The 19,361-nt window shown below is 40.6% G+C and overlaps 2 protein-coding genes across 2 annotated transcripts in view; one reads left to right on the top strand and one right to left on the bottom strand.

Moving 5' to 3' along the window:
• Window positions 1–11,467, top strand: part of LOC138351803 (acidic leucine-rich nuclear phosphoprotein 32 family member B-like) — a 17,169-nt gene extending 5,702 nt beyond the window's left edge. Inside the window, exons 2-3 of the mRNA XM_069303811.1 lie at window positions 4,797–5,110; window positions 11,463–11,467. Coding sequence (XP_069159912.1) covers window positions 4,797–5,110; window positions 11,463–11,467 — 319 coding nt within the window. The remainder of the gene's footprint in view (window positions 1–4,796; window positions 5,111–11,462) is intronic.
• Window positions 11,468–16,743: 5,276 nt separating this feature from the next.
• On the bottom strand, window positions 16,744–17,504 carry LOC138351802 (uncharacterized). The gene is made up of 2 exons (XM_069303810.1): window positions 17,473–17,504; window positions 16,744–17,047 (listed from the first exon to the last, which is right to left on the bottom strand). The coding sequence occupies exons 1-2, from the start codon at window positions 17,502–17,504 to the stop codon at window positions 16,744–16,746; spliced, it is 336 nt and encodes a 111-aa protein (XP_069159911.1).
• Between the last annotated feature and the right edge of the window lie 1,857 nt (window positions 17,505–19,361).

The following is a 19,361-nucleotide window of genomic DNA, read 5'->3' as shown; positions in this document are numbered from 1 at the left end:
TTGAGCACCTCAATGGGTATTACCTCATCTCTTCTGAGTGCCTAAAGTCGTACTTAGGAGTGTGAAGACAATACCCACGGTGCCATGTGTCACAGGAATTGCAGTTGGTGATGATGGCACATGGCAGTTCACGGGGATTGCCTGGCACTCGACATTACGTTTTAAGAGGCTAAGACAAATTATAATTTGTTTTTCAGCTTCTCTGAGGCATTATTAATGTGTCAATATTAAAAAAAATTAATAAAAAGCTCTCATATTGTTTTGTCTCAGAGCCTCATAATGATATACCGGTATACCGGGTTCTCAAAACTATATCATTGTATACTATCATTATATTCTATATACGTCACTGTAACTATCGTTAGCTTAGAAAATTCTTGGAGATACGTTTCAATGTTCAGGGAATTACTAGTTTTATTTACACATCCAGTATACTGAGAGAACACACACGAATTCATACATACATATGTGGCTTCATTCATTCATTCTTTGTTACATATAATAAGTCACAAGAATTCATGTCTGTTTTAATAGCCCCATCGTCTCATCCTGCCACATTCATACGATTATAAACGCATACACACATTCGGACCTTCATGCATACGCTCATACGTTGAGAAGCGGGGTCGAAGAGCAGAAGCTAATTCCCAACCAGCAAGCACAACTAGATGAGTTCAAGTAGGTGAGGCGTTCTTTAATATATGCACACACCAAAAGAATTCTTCCACTGAAAAAAGTAAATGCAGTCCCCAGGACACAGCCCAACCACTTGAGCTGGACGGTAGAAGGGAAGGGAACTATCAGTTGGAAAGCGCCAAGCCATCACGACTATATAGCATTGGGTCAGCATTGGTCAGGATAAGGATTTGGGATGGGACGGGGGGAAGTCCAACCACTTGGACGGTCGGGGATTGAACGCCGAGCTGCATGAAGCGAGACCGTCGCTCTACCGTCCAGCCCAAGTGGTTGGACGGTAGAGCGACGGTGTCGCTTCGTGCAGGTTGGCGTTCGATCCCCGACCGTCCAAGTAATTGGGCACCGTTCCTTTCCTCCGCCCCCATCCCAAGTCCTTATCCTCATCCCTTCCCAGTGCTATATAGTCGTAATGGCTTGACGCTTTCTCCTGATAGTTCCCTTCTCCAGGGCACAAGCACATGTCAGGGGAAGTATATGAAACGAGATACATATGTAAGTCAATAATATCGTAACAGAAATGAAACTCATAATATCCTTGGGATACTCTTGGGACTGGTTAAGATGGATATGATACCTAGTTACTCTAAGTCAATATTGTAACTACCCAAAAAATTTTGTCGAACCCTGGAGTAATAACAGGTCAAAGAGCTCTAACTCATGCAGAGACTATTAGTGAGTCGACGACTTGTGTCAAGCGTAAAAAATAAATTGCGTGGGACGTTCTTACATGCGCTAAAATCAATAGGCAGAGGAGCTATATCGTGCTTTAACGTAAGTGGGACAAGGAACTCTGTTCTGTAGAACATTTATTGGTGAAGGAGTTCAATTATGAAAAGAACCTCAGTGAGTTGATGGGTTCTCTAGCAAACACAGAACATCAGGGGGTCGAGAACTTCTGTTATAAATAGAAAAACTGTCGTTTAAGGAGGTGTATCATTTCATTAATAATGAAAATGTAGGTCTCTGCCGAGTCGAGGAATTCTAAAATGTTGGGCTTTAAGGTGTTTCATTACTCTCAGAACATTTGAGTTTGGTTGGAATTATGATATTCGGAACATATACATCTATAATTTTATTAATTCAGAAACGCTACAAAACCAAAAGATCGACTAAATTCCAAACGTGTTTTATTCTCATACAACTCTGTATTTCTGTTAATCACTGTATTTGTTTGTCTATCAGATCTATATATTTCTTTGTGTTATATCCGACGATTTGTTCTCTCTTAGATTATGTACCTTGCTCCTGTCTATCTGTCAGTGTATCTGTCTGTCTTCCAGTATTTGGTGCCCTGCTTGTGCACTTTTCTTCTCCGGTCTATCAGTCGCTCATCAGATATTCACAACAAGAAAATGCAAATTGCGTCTTTGTGGCTCAGAAGCTTTTGTTCCAAGATGGTAACACACGAGCTTTGAGTGATGTATAGTGATCATCTCCTGTGTGTTTCACTCGGCCACCGCCTGAGTGTAAACTCTTGAGTGACCCATGAGTTAACTCGGCCACCGCCTGAGTGTAAACTCTTGAGTGACCCATGAATCAACTACCACGTGGTTAGTATAAAAAAAAAAAAAAAATTGTGAATGACATTCCGTGTTTCTTTGTGCTTTCTAGTATTTATTCGGCGGTGTTTGGACACATACATATAACACACAAACAAACAAGATTATAAATATATAAATATATAATCATTAAAGAAAAATTTAAGATATATATAGTACTCGAAGCTACTATGTATCCACCAATTCTCTACTGGGGTATTGAAAGCTTCAGCGGCACGCTTCCAGTCTTGTAAAACTTTAAATTGAACTTTGGAGAGCAAATTTCTCAGCTTATATCCAGCGTGAAGGTTGTATTAGAAACGTAAGTGAGAATCCTGTTGAATCATTGATCTAGCCCTCTTTGTAATAGTCAAACACACACACACACACACACACTCGAAACGGACAGAGAGAAAGGTCTAGGAGTTGATATCACGTCAAACCTGTCTCCTGAAGCCCACATCAAAAGAATAACATCTGCGGCGTATGCGAGGCTGGCTAACATCAGAACTGCCTTCAGAAACCTGAGTAAGGAATCTTTCAGAACCTTGTATACCACGTATTTTGATTATTACCGCCGGTGGCGGCTAGTTTATAGTGCTCCTCATACTCATCCTGTGAGGAGTAGCGCAAAAATCATTACAGAGAGCACAAAAGATCTTTATCAGACCTCAACAGAGATTATTACATTAACAATTTCATCCTTCCTTCACACCTCATAATTACAATGCCAGCTAGTTACAGAGAATGTTCTATTTCAAGAGCTAAATATTTACAGTCTGTCATTATACATTAATGGTCTTATCACTAATACATAATTGTTTGAGCCATGGAGATATTACAGAGGTGTAGGGAAGCTGCTGTTTATTATTATTCTTCACAATACACTACTTGTTTCTTAATTTTATATGTCGTTTATCTACTGAGAGCGAAATATGGATACAGTGCAAGGATTTCGGGTATTTTATACTTAGTAATTAGATAGGTGACCATATCATACAACTTGAGTTTAGATTTATCTCTAAATGGCTCAATTTTACTGCAATCGAAGATATAGTGTTCGAGTGTCTTTCCCTGTCTTTGCCCACACACTTTACACTTTACTTCATCTAGATCCCTATACAAGCCGAACTACCAGAGCTAGTTGTAGTCAAGTCTTATTCGAACTGTGAATGTAAAGCCAATCCTGGAGTATGCGGCCCCAGCATGGAGCCAGTGCCTTGTCAAGGACAAGACGAAGCTGGAAAAAGTTCAGAGGTATGCCATTAGGCTAGTCCCAGAACTAAGAGGCATGAGTTACGAGGAAAGGGAACTGCACCTCACGTCGCTGGGAGCACAGAAGAGCTCGGGGAGACATGATCACCACATACAAAAATCTTAGGGGAGTTGACAGGGTTGACAAGGATAGCTTATTTAACACAGGTGGTACAGGCACAAGGGGACACAGGTGGAAGCTGAGTACCCAAATGAGCCACAGAGACATTAGAAACAACGTTTTAAGTGTCAGAGTAGTTAATAATGGATTTGCACTGGGAATTAATGTGGTGGAGGCTGACTCCATACACAGTTTCAAATGTACATGTGATAGAGCCCAGTAGGCGCAGGAATCTGTACAGCAGTAGACTGACTATTGAGAGGCGCGACCAAAGAGCCAAAGCTCAACCTCCGCAAACACAACTATGTGAGTACAACTAGGTGAGTACACACACAAGTTCTTGCAGCCGAGACAACAGCGCTCTGGCGTCGTAGTTCTAAAGGCCCGGGACTACGGGAAGTTTTTTTCACCTGATGCCTTTGTTCCCTTATCATTAAATAGGTACATAGTAATTAGACAAGCTGCATCCTGGGGCATGCAACCCCAGCCCCCGCAAATACAACTAGCTGTACTCACCTATCTGTGCTTGCGGAGGTTGAGCTTCGGCTCTTTGGTCTCCATTCTCAACGTGTGTACTCACCTATTTGTACTCACCTATTTGTGTCTGCAGGATCGAGCATTGACTCTTGGATTCCGCCTTTCGAGCCATCGGTTGTTTACAGCAATGTCTCCGGTCCTATTACCCTATCATACCTAGTTTTAAAATAATGAATAAAATTGGCTTCCACAACCTGCTCCTTAAGTGCATTCCATTTTTCCACTACTCTCACGCTAAAAGAAAACTTCCTAACATCTCTGTGACTCATCTGAGTTTCCAGCTTCCACCCATGTCCCCTCGTTCTGTTACTATTCCGTGTGAACATTTAGTCTATGTCCACTCTGTCAATCCCCCTGAGTATTTTATACGTTCCTATCATGTCCTCCCTCTCCCTTCTTCTTCCTGGTGTCGTAAGGCACAGTTCCTTCAGGCGCTCTTCATACTCCATCCTTAGTAACTCTGGGACGAGTCTCGTTGCAAACCTCTGAACCTTTTCCAGTTTCCTTATGGTGATGCTGTGATGCTGTGGTGATGCTGTGGTGAAACTGTGGTGATGCTGTGGTGATGCTGTGGTGATGCTGTGGTGATGCTGTGATGAAATTGTGGTGATGCTGTGATGCTGTGGTGATGCTGTGGCCGCAACTTTCAGATGCTCCTCTCCCGGGTCAGTTGATCTCTTTGATGGCGAACACAGCCATGATGAAGAGCTGGGCCTTGATGAAGAGCTGGGCCTTGATGAAGAGCTGGGCCATGATGAAGAGCTGGGCCATGATGAAGAGCTGGGCCTTGATGAAGAGCTGGGCCTTGATGAGAGGCTGGGACTTGATGAAGAGCTGGGCCATGATGAAGAGCTAGGCCATGATGAAGAGCTGGGCCTTGATGAAGAGCTGGGCCTTGATGAAGAGCTGGGCCATGATGAAGAGCTGGGCCTTGATGAGAAGCTGGGACTTGATGAAGAGCTGGGTCAGTCCCTACAAACAATCAGAGGTGGTCCCCCCTTATATATGGACTTAAATATGGTCGTGTATACTCTCGTGAATATATATATATAAATATATATATATATATATATATATATATAACTCACAAGCAGAAAAATTGATACTCCTAAGCACTTATATATAATTATGCTGATCAGTGTTAAGCTGAAAATATTACTTATTCCTTTTATATATGAATACAGATCTTGAAATTTTTTAAACACAATTATTTATAAGTGTACACGAATTTATAAATAATGCTTCTAGATCTATATTCTAAATTTAACTATCATACAAAAACAAATCTAATTTTAATAAACATGTAAAACACTCTTCCGAAGCCTTGTAAATTACAGAAAATTATTTTTACGCTCGGCCAGACGAGTACCAATTTGGGCTCCACAGAAAATAAAAACTTTCCCATCTCTCGTGAAATTCTTCTCGTTGAAGGCCTTGGTGCCAGTTATTTTGGTCGTGAACGAGTCAGTTCGCGTCTCCCGCTCTTGGAGGTCGAGTGTGTTATGAGGTCCCACAGTCTACACTAATATTAGTGTGAAGCCGAGGGCTGTGTGTGTGTGTGTGTGTGTGTGTGTTTCCTTAGCAGTGTTTGAAAAGAGCTCAGCTTCAGTTCTTGGGTGCTGCCTTTCCTCTGACTGGTGTATGGGTTCCAGAGCCCTGTGTCGTTTATCATGTCTCTACATGATACTCTGCTCTGCATGATAGCTCTGCATGGAGGTCGACCCGTTGGACCTAGCCTCTAATCCTGGACAGACAAGCATTCTCTGTTATATACATAGATATGATAATATTCCGTATAATATTTCCATCACCTTGCAGAGCATGCATGTAAGAGACATTGATCTTTGTTTAGTGTCGTATGTTAATCTAACACTGCCCCCCCCTCCTCCTCCGTAGTCTAGTGTTGTCTATCTAACACTGACCTCTAGTGTAGTGTTATCTAACACTGGCGCTCAGTTTAGCGTTGTCTAACGCTGACCATTAGTTTAGTGTTTATCTAACACGGACTCCTAGTTTAGAGGAGTTCATTATTGTATAACACTGACGCCTAATTTAGTTCTGTCTAACACTGATTTTAGTTTAGTGTTCTCTATCTATCAAACACAGGCTCCTTGTTTATTCTCTGTGACCCCTTGTTTAGTGTTGTCTATCTAACACGGCAGGCTCTTAGTTTAGTGTGGTCTGTATATTGTATGTTGCAAAGTGTATATTGGACCCTTCCAGCATTCCGGAAGCTTTTGTGTCCAGTGATTTTCTGTATTTATTAGTGGCCTGCTCTGTGCCTCAGCCCCTTCCCTCAGTATCGGTATTCAGAATCGTGGCTTTTTTTTATATCGAATTACAAGTGTTTCTTTACTTTCTCTAGTAATTGCAATGTCCTCCAGTGTTGCTTGATTTGACATATATCTCAATCCAGGATGTTCAGGTCTTTTGGAATCGCCTGTTGAGTTCCTTGCTAAAATATTTATAGTTATATGTGAATGAATGCGCAGCAATCCTTAGTGTCATCACTTGATCCTCTACCACGGTTTTTCTTCTTGTATGGCTACGGGGCGGCATGCGTGTTACATTCGATCTATTTGCTATTACCATTCCTTCCCCCCGTCCCATCCCAAATCCTTATCCCCTTCCCCAGTGCTATGTAGCTTTGTCTCTTGTGGCTTGTCTCTTTCCCACCTGATAGTTCCCTCCCCTTCATTCTCAGAGTGCTTCTGTGTTTCTCTCTTCTCTCTGAAGGACTTACTCCTAGTCGGTTGTACTTCTGTTTTTTGTTCTTTCATACTCTGGTCTGAAGCGTGTGAACTTACACTGTAAGCTAATCCTTGAGTTACTTGTGTGTCATCTACTGGCATCTCTATGAGAAATAGTTTATCTCCCATTCTACTTTTTCTCAGGGACGTCCACAATTTCTCGTGGAACATTAATCATAAGTTCTGTTTCCCATAGTATCCCTAACATAAATTATATTATGCTCTTCTATTTTTCCCTTTTGAATGCAAACCTAGCTCCTATTTCCCTCTCTGAATATTTATTTTCTTTTATTTCCCAAGGAACTCATTCACATTCACTCATCCTTAGCTGTACAGTGACGTATTTGTTAGAAAAAGGATTTCCAATTGCTGCCTCCAGCAGTTATGCTCTCTCTCTCTATATATATGTCCCTACGGTGTTCACTGGGTTTTCCCAGTCAATGTTATAACCTGTCACTATTGAAATCTTAGTTCTGGGCTAGTCCCAGAACTAAGAGGCATGAGTTACGAGGAAATGCTGTGTGAGATGCATCTCATGACACTGGAAGACAGAAGAGTAAGTGGAGACACGATCACTACCTACAAAATTCTCAGAGGAATTGACAGGGTAGATAAGGATAAACTTTTTAACACGGGTTGTACGCGAACAAGGGGACACAAGGGGAAACTGAGAACCCAAATGAGTCACATGGACGTTAGAAAGAACTTTTTCAGTGTCAGAGTAGTTAATAGGTGGAATACATAGGCAGTGATGTGGTGGAGGCTGACTCCATACACTGTTTCAAATGTAGATATGATAGAGCCCAGTAGGCTCAGGAACCGTCACATCAGTTGATTGACAGTTGTGGGGTGGGACCAAAGAGCCAGAGCTAAACCCCCGCAAGCACAATTCACACACACACACACACACACACACACACACACACACACACACACACACACACACACACACACACACACACACACATATATATATATTCACCAATCTGTGTTTACATGGTCGACCATCAGTCTCCTACCCTAGACCATTCTTTCCGTTTCTTAGCCTAGAGATAAAGTGACTTATTTTGCCTATTTATTACCGTATTTTAACTTTAAAAGGAGATATAAATAGACATAGATGAATTGAAAATACACAATGAAATATTAATAGCAGAATAAACCTACGAGGAAAACTTTACAGAGACGCTTAGCTAAGGAGCTATAGCTCGACTGACTCAATAGACATAATAACATAAAACGTAATACCATAGACATAATAAGACAAAAAACGTTAGAATATTATATATATGTATATGTATATATATATATATATATATATATATATATATATATATATATATATATATATATATATATATATATATATATATATATATATATATATATACATATATATACACGACACGACACGGCTGTCGTCCTGTCAAATTTAGGTCAGGTTCCGGTCAGCCGTGTTTGCCTGACTCGACAGCGGCTCATTCCACGAGGTCGCTAATACTGAAAATATGCAAATAATGAAAATTCTAAATATGAAAAGGTATACACGAGAAGCAGCTTCGAAAATTTTGGACGAGAAAATATGCGCTATTGAGGAAAAATCTCCCAGAGGAACTTTGAAATATTATTTGTGAAAAACGGCCCTCATGATTCGTCAATTACTTGTGAGAGGGTTATACCAATTATAAAACACAAGTGGAGATGTAGTAACTTAAAGAACTTTTGTGTGTTAGAATTACCAGGGGATAGTACTAGCCTAGCCATTACGACTAGGGGCTAGGTGCTAGGACATTACGACTAGTTGCTTGGGGTTAGGACTGGAAAGACAATTCACTGAAACCATAATTTGACGGTGGTGTTTGTTTGTAAACACAGTTACGGTTGTTGTTTGTATGTAAACACAGTTACGGGTCCCAAAAACACACACTGTGACGATACTTGCTGCTGGTCACGCAACGACTGACGTTATCCGATATTCAGTCTATTGAAATGACAGTTGTGGCCTGATATGAAATTAATGTTAGCGTAATGCTTATCTTTCGCATGAAAATCAGGTATTCAGAAATACATGCATATACACACGCGCTCCTCTCACACATGCAAAATTTACATATATATGTGAGAAAAGCTTGATTGGTCCCCAAGCATTGATATTACTTAAACTCAATAACACCCCTCAGGATTCGAACCCATTCGGCCGCCGGTCTCTCCGTGTGACACACACACACACACACACACACACACACACACACACACACACACACACACACACACACACACACACACACACACACACACACACACGTATATATATTTAGCATCTAGGACTCCTGTTGTCCGGTATAGCACCCAGGACCGCTTATTGCCCGGACCCCAACACCCAAAACTTAAATTCGGTCGTGTTTACGCTGGCTACACCTGAGTAAAACTCCTGTGTATTGAAGAGTGTTGGAACTGAGGAATAATTTGTGTAATAGAGCTCTCATTCACTGATATTCAAGTATTGCTGCGGTTGTATTAATAAAAATTCCGAACAGCGTGAAATTTACCTTATTATTTATGATGACGATTTTATCCCTTCACTGCTTCTTCGGCACATTCTCATTTTCCTATTAAAATTATGTGAAGAAAATGTGACATATTGAGTGAGTGTCGATAATAATGACATCAGCGAACCTCTGGGACCGTATATATTTTCCCGCGAAATGGGAAAGCGTATTTATGTGCTTGTGTGTATATATATATGTGTATGTATAAATATATGGGTGTGTATGGGCCTATTATATGGGCCTATTGTATGGGCCTATAATAGGTGTGTATGGGCCTATTGAGCGTGAGTTTCAGTTCTTGGGTCCTCTCTCTCTCTTTTAACTATAAATAAACTGGTGTTTAAGTTTTCTAAACCATGCGGTTCGCCGACTGTGTTTAAATGCATGTTTGGGGGTTTGTCTCCACGGCTTTATTTCTTAGTTTAATTCATGTTTTCAGTAACATGACGCTAAAGAACATTTGTAACAAGTCTATTGTTCCTTACTAAGCCATAGTCTCTCTCAATGTTAATATCACCTCAGTATTTTGTATGTTATGATCATGTCTTCTGTAGTTTCATTTCCAATTGAAACGTGATTTGTATTTCCAGTTGTGCGTTTTCGTATCTTGTACGAAAACGGGGTCGTAGTTCTAAAGGCCAGGTTTCGATTCCCAGCCGAAGCAAAGATAAATTGGAGTAGTTTCTTTCACTTGATGTCCTGTTCGCCTACAGTAAATTGGCATCTGGGAGTTAGACAGCTGCCACGGGCTGCTTCCTGGTGATGTGTGTACTCACCTAGTTGCATTCACCTAGTTGCGCTTGCGGGGTTTGAGCTATGGCTCTTTAGGCCCGCCTCTCAACTGTCAGTCAACTGATTTTCTCCCTTACACACACACACATTCCTAGGATGATGTGCAGCTGAACCTGTCTAAGTCCCAGGTTCCTATTTACTGCTAGGTGAACAGGTGCATCACGGTGAAAGAAACTCTGTCCATTTGTTTCCGCCAACGCTGGAGATCGATCACGGACCCTCGAACTACGAATACCGAGGTCTGTCCACTCAGCTGTCATGTCCCCCTAAGTGTGTTAGTATGTGTACATATGTGTGTGTGTATTCACCTAGTTGTATTCACCTAGTTGTGTTTGCGGGGGTTGAGCTCCGCTCTTTCGGCCCGCCTCTCAACTGTCAATCAACTGTTACAGACTACTATTTTTTTTCCACACCACACACACAAACACACACAGGACAGCCCGTGACAGCTGACTAATTCCCAGGTACCTATTTACTGCTAGGTAACAGGGGCATCAGGGTGGGCATCAGGGTGCCCATTGTTTCTCGCCGGTAATGGGATTCGAACTCTGGACCACAGAATCACGCGTCCATCGTTTTGGCCAGTCAGCCACCGGCCCCTGTACATGTCTTCTCGGTCAGCCGCCGAGCCCCTGTGTGTGTGTGTGTGTGTGTGTGTGTGTGTGTGTGTGTGTGTGTGTGTGTGTGTGTGTGTGTGTGTGTGTGTGTGTGATATATATAGTAGGCATAATATAGGGAAAATATATTCACTATAAAGGCGAGGTCCAAGAGTAGTCACAAATAGTAAATACAAATAGTAAACACACACACACACACACACACACGCGCGCGCGCGTGCGCGGGAGACGCTGACACGGGGACCATCAATGACCTGCCATCTTGAGACCAGCTGCACTTCCGCTCACCCCTTTGATGGCACCCACTAAGTAGCGAGCCAATATCCGGAGTGCCACGGGGAAATCGTTGCTTCAACTTAACCACCAAGAGACCAGGAAGCTGCCATCCTTCCCTCCTAACCCTGTCTTCCTCCTTCCTACTCATACCCACCTTTATCACCCTTTTTCTTCCTTGCCTCAGTTCTTCCACTTGTTCTTTTTACTGTGTTTTGTTTTCCTGATTGGTTTCTCATATTCGTTTTTTTTCTTTATGTCGTGGCTTAATAGTGCTATATGTTTGACTTTGTTTGTATATTATATTGATATAAATATATTTTATATTTATGTAGATTGACGTTTATATTTTTCTTTATAATGAGTGTGTCTGAATGTCTGTCTGTCTAGTTCTCTATCTCTGATTATCTCTCTACCTCTCTGAATTTCTGTCTGGGTCTGGGGACTGTCTGGGGTCACGGTCTGTGGACGGGGGTCCCCAAACCACAAAACGTAGGTTCGAAGACCTTTGGAGCGTAGTTTGAAACAAATTGGATGTGGTCCCAAACTCATTGGAACGGGATTTACATTATTATGGGCCAACCTATTCACTCCCTCATTCATCATCAGATTATGAATTAAAAATAGATTGACCTGTATGCATACGCAATAAAAAATAATATTTTATCCAGTTTTACATTGAGAATGCATTCAACGAAAGGAAAAAAAAATCTGTTAATTATATTATCTTTTACATGAAATCTCAGTTATAAATATGATCAGTTAAAAAATAGCTGAAACTTATTAATTATGAAAAGCTAGGTAATAAGTGTCGCGTTATATGTTCATTCTGTCAACCTGGAAAAACTTCAGTGTGATGGACAGTTCATTTTCGTGTTCTCTCCACTGTAATTATGCCTTTTCCCAAATTATGTATTTAGTTGATGTAGACTCATCTGTCCAAACAGAAACAGTAAGTGACAGGTGTTTCAGCATTTGCCGTCCATATTAACATCATTCGTATTTATTTTGTGATTTAAAAACTCGTTGCTATCCGGAATGAAGGACTGTTAAAAAGCATCTAATTTTGCTTGGGATGTAAAATTGTAAGTATTGAGTCTTATTTTTGTTTCTTTAATTTCTGCCGTATATTATTGTGAACTTAGATATGGCTCTTAACCTACCTATTCTGCCTCGGCATCATATATTTATCGATATGACAGAAAGATATGACTCTTACTTTCATGTCACGTGACCGAGGAAGACCAATGGGAGTCCGCCCTGGAATCACTCGGCAATCATCACTGTGTCCATAACATATTTTCATAATATCAAAATGTTGCTCCAAAAATATGGAGCAATTGCAGTTTTGAGAATTTTTTCCTCACAAACCTCCCTTGTTTTCAAGTCTAAGCCTCTTCTTACCAATTTTTGTAACCATAGCAACAACCATACATCAGGCAGGATTGCACTGATACAATTTTTTTTTATATAAATTGTACCCATTGAGAAATCTCACTGAAGCTTGTTCAGGTAAGCTCGAACGATCCTTGGAAACTTCACACAAGGGAGGGAGTTAATTAGCGAGGGTAAACACAGGTGATTATGGAGTGTTTACCTCCTTTTGTCTCGTCAGCTGGTGTCTTGCGTTATCTGTTGGCTTAACACCCCCCCGTTGCTCTCTATTACGTATTGTCGGTCTGTTTACCTGTTTGATTAACACTACCTGTTGAACTTGTACTACTGGTGGAGCCAAACACCCCCTCTCCCTCCTTCCTCCCTTGTTCTTATATATTTCCTCTTGCTCTGTTAGATCATGTTGCATTATATTTACTCGTGTTGTTCTCCGCCTGTACCTGTTTGCCTGTTTGTCACCTGTTGGTCTGTATCTCACCTGTTGTTGTGTGTCTCACCTGCTCACCTAATACTCTGCACCTTATATGTTGATCTGTATCTCTTTTGCTGCTCTGTTCTCTGTATCGCATTTGTTGTTCTGTACTCTGTATCTCAGCTATTGTTCGGTATTCCACGTGTTCTTTCCCTCAGCTGTTGTTCTGTACCTCACCTGTTATTCTGTACCTTATCTGTTGCTATGAACATCACCTGTTTCCCTTGATATTATCTGTTGCTTTATATTTGGCATACTACTCTGTATCTAGCCAGTTGCTCCGTTTCTCATCTGTTGCTCTGTACTTCACCTATTGTTCTGTACCTCACTTGTTAATCTAAACCTCACCTGTTAAATTATACCTCACCTATTGTTCCGTATCTCAACTGTTGTTCTGTTCACCTGTTAATCTGAACCTCACCTGTTAATCTATATCTCACCTGTTAATCTGTTCCTCACCTTTTTATCTGTTCCTCATCTTTTTATCTGTTCCTCACCTTTTTGTCTGTTCCTCACCCATTGTTCTGTACATCACCTGTTTCTCTGTACCTCACTTATTCCGTGTATCTCGCCTATAGTTCTGTATCATCTGTTGCTCCGTATCTCACCTGTTAGTTTCTGTACCTTCAGGCTGGCTTTCGTCAATTTTGTTACTACATATATAATGCCATCTTTCACTCCTTTCTGGCTGGATGTTACCTGGTGGTCTGTGCCACCTGGCTGCGCCACCTGGTGGTCTGTGCCACCTGGCTGTGCCACCTGTTGTTTCTCTCTGCCTGTTACTCTCATATCTGGTATTGCATGATGCTAGAAAAGACTTTCGTTTCTCTGGTTTCACCTGTCTGTTGAATATATCGTTTCCTTTTCACATTAGTCCAAGTTGACAACATTGCATCGATACTCGTCACTGTTGGCCACATTGCATCTATTGGAGCTCATTGCTGCCATCAATATTGTATCTGTAGCTATCCATGTTGGCATTAAAGATACTCATGACATTAAGTTCCTGTATCGGGAAACAGAGCTTGTAATTCCCATTTCAATTTGTTGAATTCATTTAGTCTAGTTAACCAGAGAACAGGAATTAAGTTACAGTTCTTTAAGAACTATAGTGAAGTGAATGAATGAGTACTTCTCATATTTCATATAACTCTGCTGTGACTGTTCACTGAATCACCGTAAATGTTTTGTTCTTATTGAGGATTTTCAAGCCATACGCTTCACCTTTTGTTCATCTCATATTAGGTGTTGGAAACTTGCCCAATTAAATTCACTAGAGAGTAATTGTTGTTCAACATATTTGCATTTCTTCCTTATCTCTCTACCCATTCTTTCGCTAGCTTCTCATCTTTTCGCTCGCTTCCCATCCTCTTACTATAGTTCCTAATCCTCCAGGTATCATTTTATCCTCTTGATAGCTTCCGATCCTGCAGCTAGTTCCCATTCCTCTCCCTTATACCTCATCTTCTCCCTGTGTAACCGTCTTTTACATTAACTCTACTCCCTTATATTTTCTGTGATATAAATGTATTGGGTTAACGTTATAGGAGACACCAGTACAGTCTTTTGTGACCTCACCAAATACTAAATAAACCCAGTGTTAATTAATTTGTAGACTGTAGGGAAATATCTCTCTCTCTCTCTCTCTCTCTCTCTCTCTCTCTCTCTCTCTCTCTCTCTCTCTCTCTCTCTCTCTCTCTCTCTCTCTCTCTCTCTCTCTCTCTTTCTCTTTCTCTCTTTTACATATAGTATGTTATTTAGATTGTTTTTAACTATCCTGTTCATTATAAAAACATAATACAAACCAAATATATAAATACAAAGTTATGAATAACTTAAAATAAGTTCACTAGTAAATGTATTCCTTGTATAACTGAATATGCATCAGAAAAGTCAATATCTTTTATAGGAGAAATCTCTGCCTGATACTATGTCCAACAATGCGAGAGACCTGGGTCAACTGTATCTTGTCTGTGTCCTGACAATTCTCAGTTGGCAACAATGGTTTCCTCTCGTTCTCCCTCAGCGACCAATCAGAGCACAATCTCTGACCCTCCGCGACCAATCACAGCGCACTTTCCCCTCCGTCCCTCAGCGACCAATCACGACGTAATCCACGTCCGTCTGCAACTTGCATATACACATTGTACTTGTGACAAACTGGCTGTTGTTCATTTGCAATTTACGGCGTGTTTTCTCTCCCTGGCAACTTACACGAAGAACTTTTCATTCATCAATTAAATAACTCATCTTTCGTTGTCCCTTTCCCACTTGAATCAAAGAGTCAGATTTCCTGTAACCAATCAAGACACAGATTCGGGTTTTCAGAAACTCGTCATATCTCTTGAGTGTCACTGAATGGATTTCGGAGTGTCACAAGAATGTTTACTTCGTCTTTAGTTGTGGAATGTCATCGTTAACGAGTACTTAACCTAATCTCTAAAGCCCGTCCCTAAACTGATGACTCTCACCCAAACTTTATTATTCAGAAGCAGAGGATTCTAACTGCCTTCAGGATCAAATACCATCCTCCTGTGGCTATATATACAAAGACAATTACATGCAACATTTATCTGTTGAGAAAAAAATAAAACGATGATCTCTATAATGTAGCTACTGGGATTAGAGGCACGATGAACGGGCGCCACTATAATAATCGTTAAACACTAATAAACATTATTGTTTAAAGAGTTTAACGAATAAGTGGCTATCTTAGTGGGATAACGTATTATATAATCAAGGTAGGGGAAACTTGTGCAATTAGAACGTCCCTCATTTCTGCTCTTCAATATCTGTGGCACTACCAATGTTATTAGAATACGTCCTCTAGCACCATGAATACGCACCACTGCCTCGGATGACCTGTACAGAACCACAAAGTCATTTGAGAGAATACTAATATAGCCTAAGAACCCCCAGAGTCTATTCTCTGTGGTTCTTAGGCTTCGACGCGTCCAGGTTCGCCCCGTTCCAGCAGTCTTGATTGAACAAGAAATATCGCTGGCTTTATTGAGTTAGTAGCGAGGCCAGTGTGGACCAAGCCAGTCTACCTGTCCCAACTTTGTGAGCACAAACTAATTGTTTTTTTATATAATACGTGAAACTCAGCCAACACAATGTTTATTTTGGCTCTACTGTTATAAGAGATAATCTCTCCATGAGTGATCATTCATTCGTCGAGTTACTCAAGTCTTATATTATTATCTTTTTTTAATTATCGGGTTTCAAGAAATCAAATTAGGCCAGCAAATGGGGAGCCTTGGGCAACAGCTGGCTCCAATCTCACCCTTCGTCTAACATAAGTGCTTCTTAACATTAAATTATTAAGATGATGTATATTGAACAGTATCCTAATATATTTACATTCTACATTTATATGTAGTCTGAACATATAACTTGTTTTCACGAGCTATTACTCTTTTCTTGTAATTCCAGCGAATTTAAGTTGGAAAAAAGGAAAAAATAAAGTGAAGAAAGTGGGGAAGAGAGAAAGAAAGAGTTAGAGTGAAAAAGATGGGAAGGAGAGAAATAACAAAGAGAGAAAGAGATGCCAATTCGTCTTGAAGACTCTCCACACAGATTAACCAGCAAGTTAGTGGCAGTTTTCCACGGTCCATCTTGGCCAGAGTTTCCGAGAAAGTTTGTGTCTTCAAGCGTGTTCAGCTCCACTTAGTACCGTTTTCTGTTTGGCTTTGTTTATGCTGCGTGTGTTTGGGGTTAGCTGCTTTGTCTTTGTATATTTGGATAATTTAATCTAAAACACCAACCAACACTAACACAGCCCAACTACCATCACCACGGCCACCACTACCACTGAAATCTCCACCACCTTCACCATCACCAACTCCACTATTAGCATTTCCAACACCACTGCCTCCATTACCACCACCATCTCCAATACTACTACCACCACCAAAACCACCACCATCACCATCACGACCACCATCACGACCACCATCACCACCATCACCACCACCACCACCACCACCGGTACCAACATTGCCATCACAACCAATTGAATTAACACTGCCCCATCCACCACCATCATCAGCACTAACATATCAACCATCACTACAATAAGACAGGAGAAGGTGTATAGGTAGACGATATTCTTTATGGATTGTCAGACTAGTTTGGTACTGGGATAACGGCGTCGACACTAAACTGGGTAAGGAAGCACCCAAAGGACAGAAAACAAAGAGTCACAGTCAAAGATCAGGTTTTAGGCTGAAGGAATGTGTCAAATAGGTGTTCCCTATGTTCGATCTTTTTACTTCAAATCAAAGTAAATTTCATATCCAAGTGATTATGCTCATACATGCAGATGATGTATGAGCTTTAAGAGATTATGCTCGAATTTGTAGACGATTCACAGATAATAAAGACTGTAACCACACAGGAGGACTTATGAAAGTCTCGGATAACCTTGATAAACTCTAGAATTGGGAAAACAAATGGTTACTAAACTTCAATCTAACACGTGTAAGGTAATGAAGATGTGAGACCCCATCTTATAACGCACAAAACAAAAAATAAAACAAAATTGGAGAGATTTTAACAAGATTAGTGCTACAACTAAGGAGTTTAAGCTACGAGAAATGATTAAAGGAAATAAATCTCTCATCCCTAGAGAGAGAAGAACAAAGGAGATATGATCACAACATGAAAGATACTGAGGGGGATATTCAATGTGGAGAAAAACAGCCTTTTTAAATGGAGAGAAAATATGTCAGGATAATATAAATCAATGATTGAAATCCAAATGAGACGAAGAAATGCAAATAAATACTTGTACACTGTACGGTTAGTCAACAAGTGGAATGCACTGAAATTAAAAGTTATTGAAGCCACGTCTACAAATTTAAAGCTAAATTCAACAAAGGAAATTATGAGCTTAAGCTCACTTCCCTGTAGTCAGTAATAGGCAGGCATTTAATATGTAATATTGCCTCTACCACCACCACCTCCACAAACAACAACAACAACAACATCCATACTAAAACTACTACCACCACCACTATCAGTACAAGCAATACTACCACTATCACAACGACCATCATCAGTACTAACCCTACCACAATCAGTACTAACGCGTCTACCACCACTATCAGTACTAACGCGTCTACCACCACTATCAGTACTAGTACAACCAAAACCAACCCAATCAGTCATGATACCACCACCTCCACTAACAATACCACTACCACCATCAGCACTAACATTACCACCACCACCAACAACACCGTCAATAACTTCTCTACAACCACCACTATCACTTCCACCATCATTAAAACCATCATAATCATCAGCACCAACGAAACCATTACATCCACAAATCATCAAAATAGACATTACCAACTTGAATAACACCACAAACACCACGACACAGCCACCACTTACACCTCAACCACTTACACAATCAATTCCACAGCCCCCATGAGCACTATCACCACCATCTACCCCACAGTCATCATCAATACACATCACCATTACCACCATCAACAATGTAATTACTACAAGTTAAACACGAATAACATTGGACCTATTTCATGCAAGAACTTAAGAAATTAGGAAAAGTGATTGAAAACAACCTAATAAATGAAAATTATGACGACAAAATGGACATTCCCCAAATTCATAATCTTTTAAAACACTAAACACGTGTAAACAACAATATAAATAGATTTAATTTATTAAAGTCTAATTTAAAATTTCTCTTTTCTTAAATGGAATCCCCTCATCTTCACAACACCGACTTCACCACACTTTCACAATCCATACCACCACACCATTACATCATCGAAATAAGCAACCACAATTACCATCAAGCACAACCATCGCCTCAGCACACTAAACCACCGATATACCACCACCACTAAACAACCACAACCATCGCACCACCAAACCATCCACAACCACAACACCACCATCTTGAAGAGCTTAGACAATTTTCCTTATTAATCACTTTCAGATTGAAGGCTGCGTATCTGCCTTCACTGAAACTTGTAGAAAGGGAGAATAGGAAGGGGAAAGGAATGAAAGCGTGGAGAGGAAAGAATTGGAGAAATGGAAGACAACAGTGAGAGAGTAGAGGAAAAGGTGGGTTGAAGATTGAATTGATGGAATAAAGGGAAGGAATGGGTGGGTGGATTTGGAGGGACGAGGAAGGATAGGGGGGGGGGGGGAGGGTAGGGTGGAGTGATGGGGAATGAGGTGAATGTAGTGGAAAGGTAAGATTGATAGGTGAAGTCTACACATCCCTCAACTAACACTTGAAATATATAACATTCATATATTATTTTGTAACATTCATATATTATTTTATAGTAGGGACTGTATTGCCCCTAAGATCACAGTATGTAGGCAA

The sequence above is a fragment of the Procambarus clarkii genome, chromosome 51 (assembly GCF_040958095.1).
Source record: "Procambarus clarkii isolate CNS0578487 chromosome 51, FALCON_Pclarkii_2.0, whole genome shotgun sequence".
Classification (NCBI taxonomy): Eukaryota; Metazoa; Arthropoda; class Malacostraca; order Decapoda; family Cambaridae; genus Procambarus; species Procambarus clarkii.
Note: the sequence above shows the minus strand (reverse complement) of the source record. Positions and strands in the feature narration are given on the sequence as shown.

Excerpts from the sequence above, each read along its gene's own strand:
- LOC138351802 (XM_069303810.1), bottom strand. The coding sequence starts at position 17,504 with ATGGGGTCTCACATCTTCATTACCTTACACGT. Across the intron at positions 17,048-17,472 it reads ATCTTCATTACCTTACACGT|TGCTGATGATGGTGGTGGAT; the intron begins GTTAGATTGAAG and ends TTGATATGTTAG.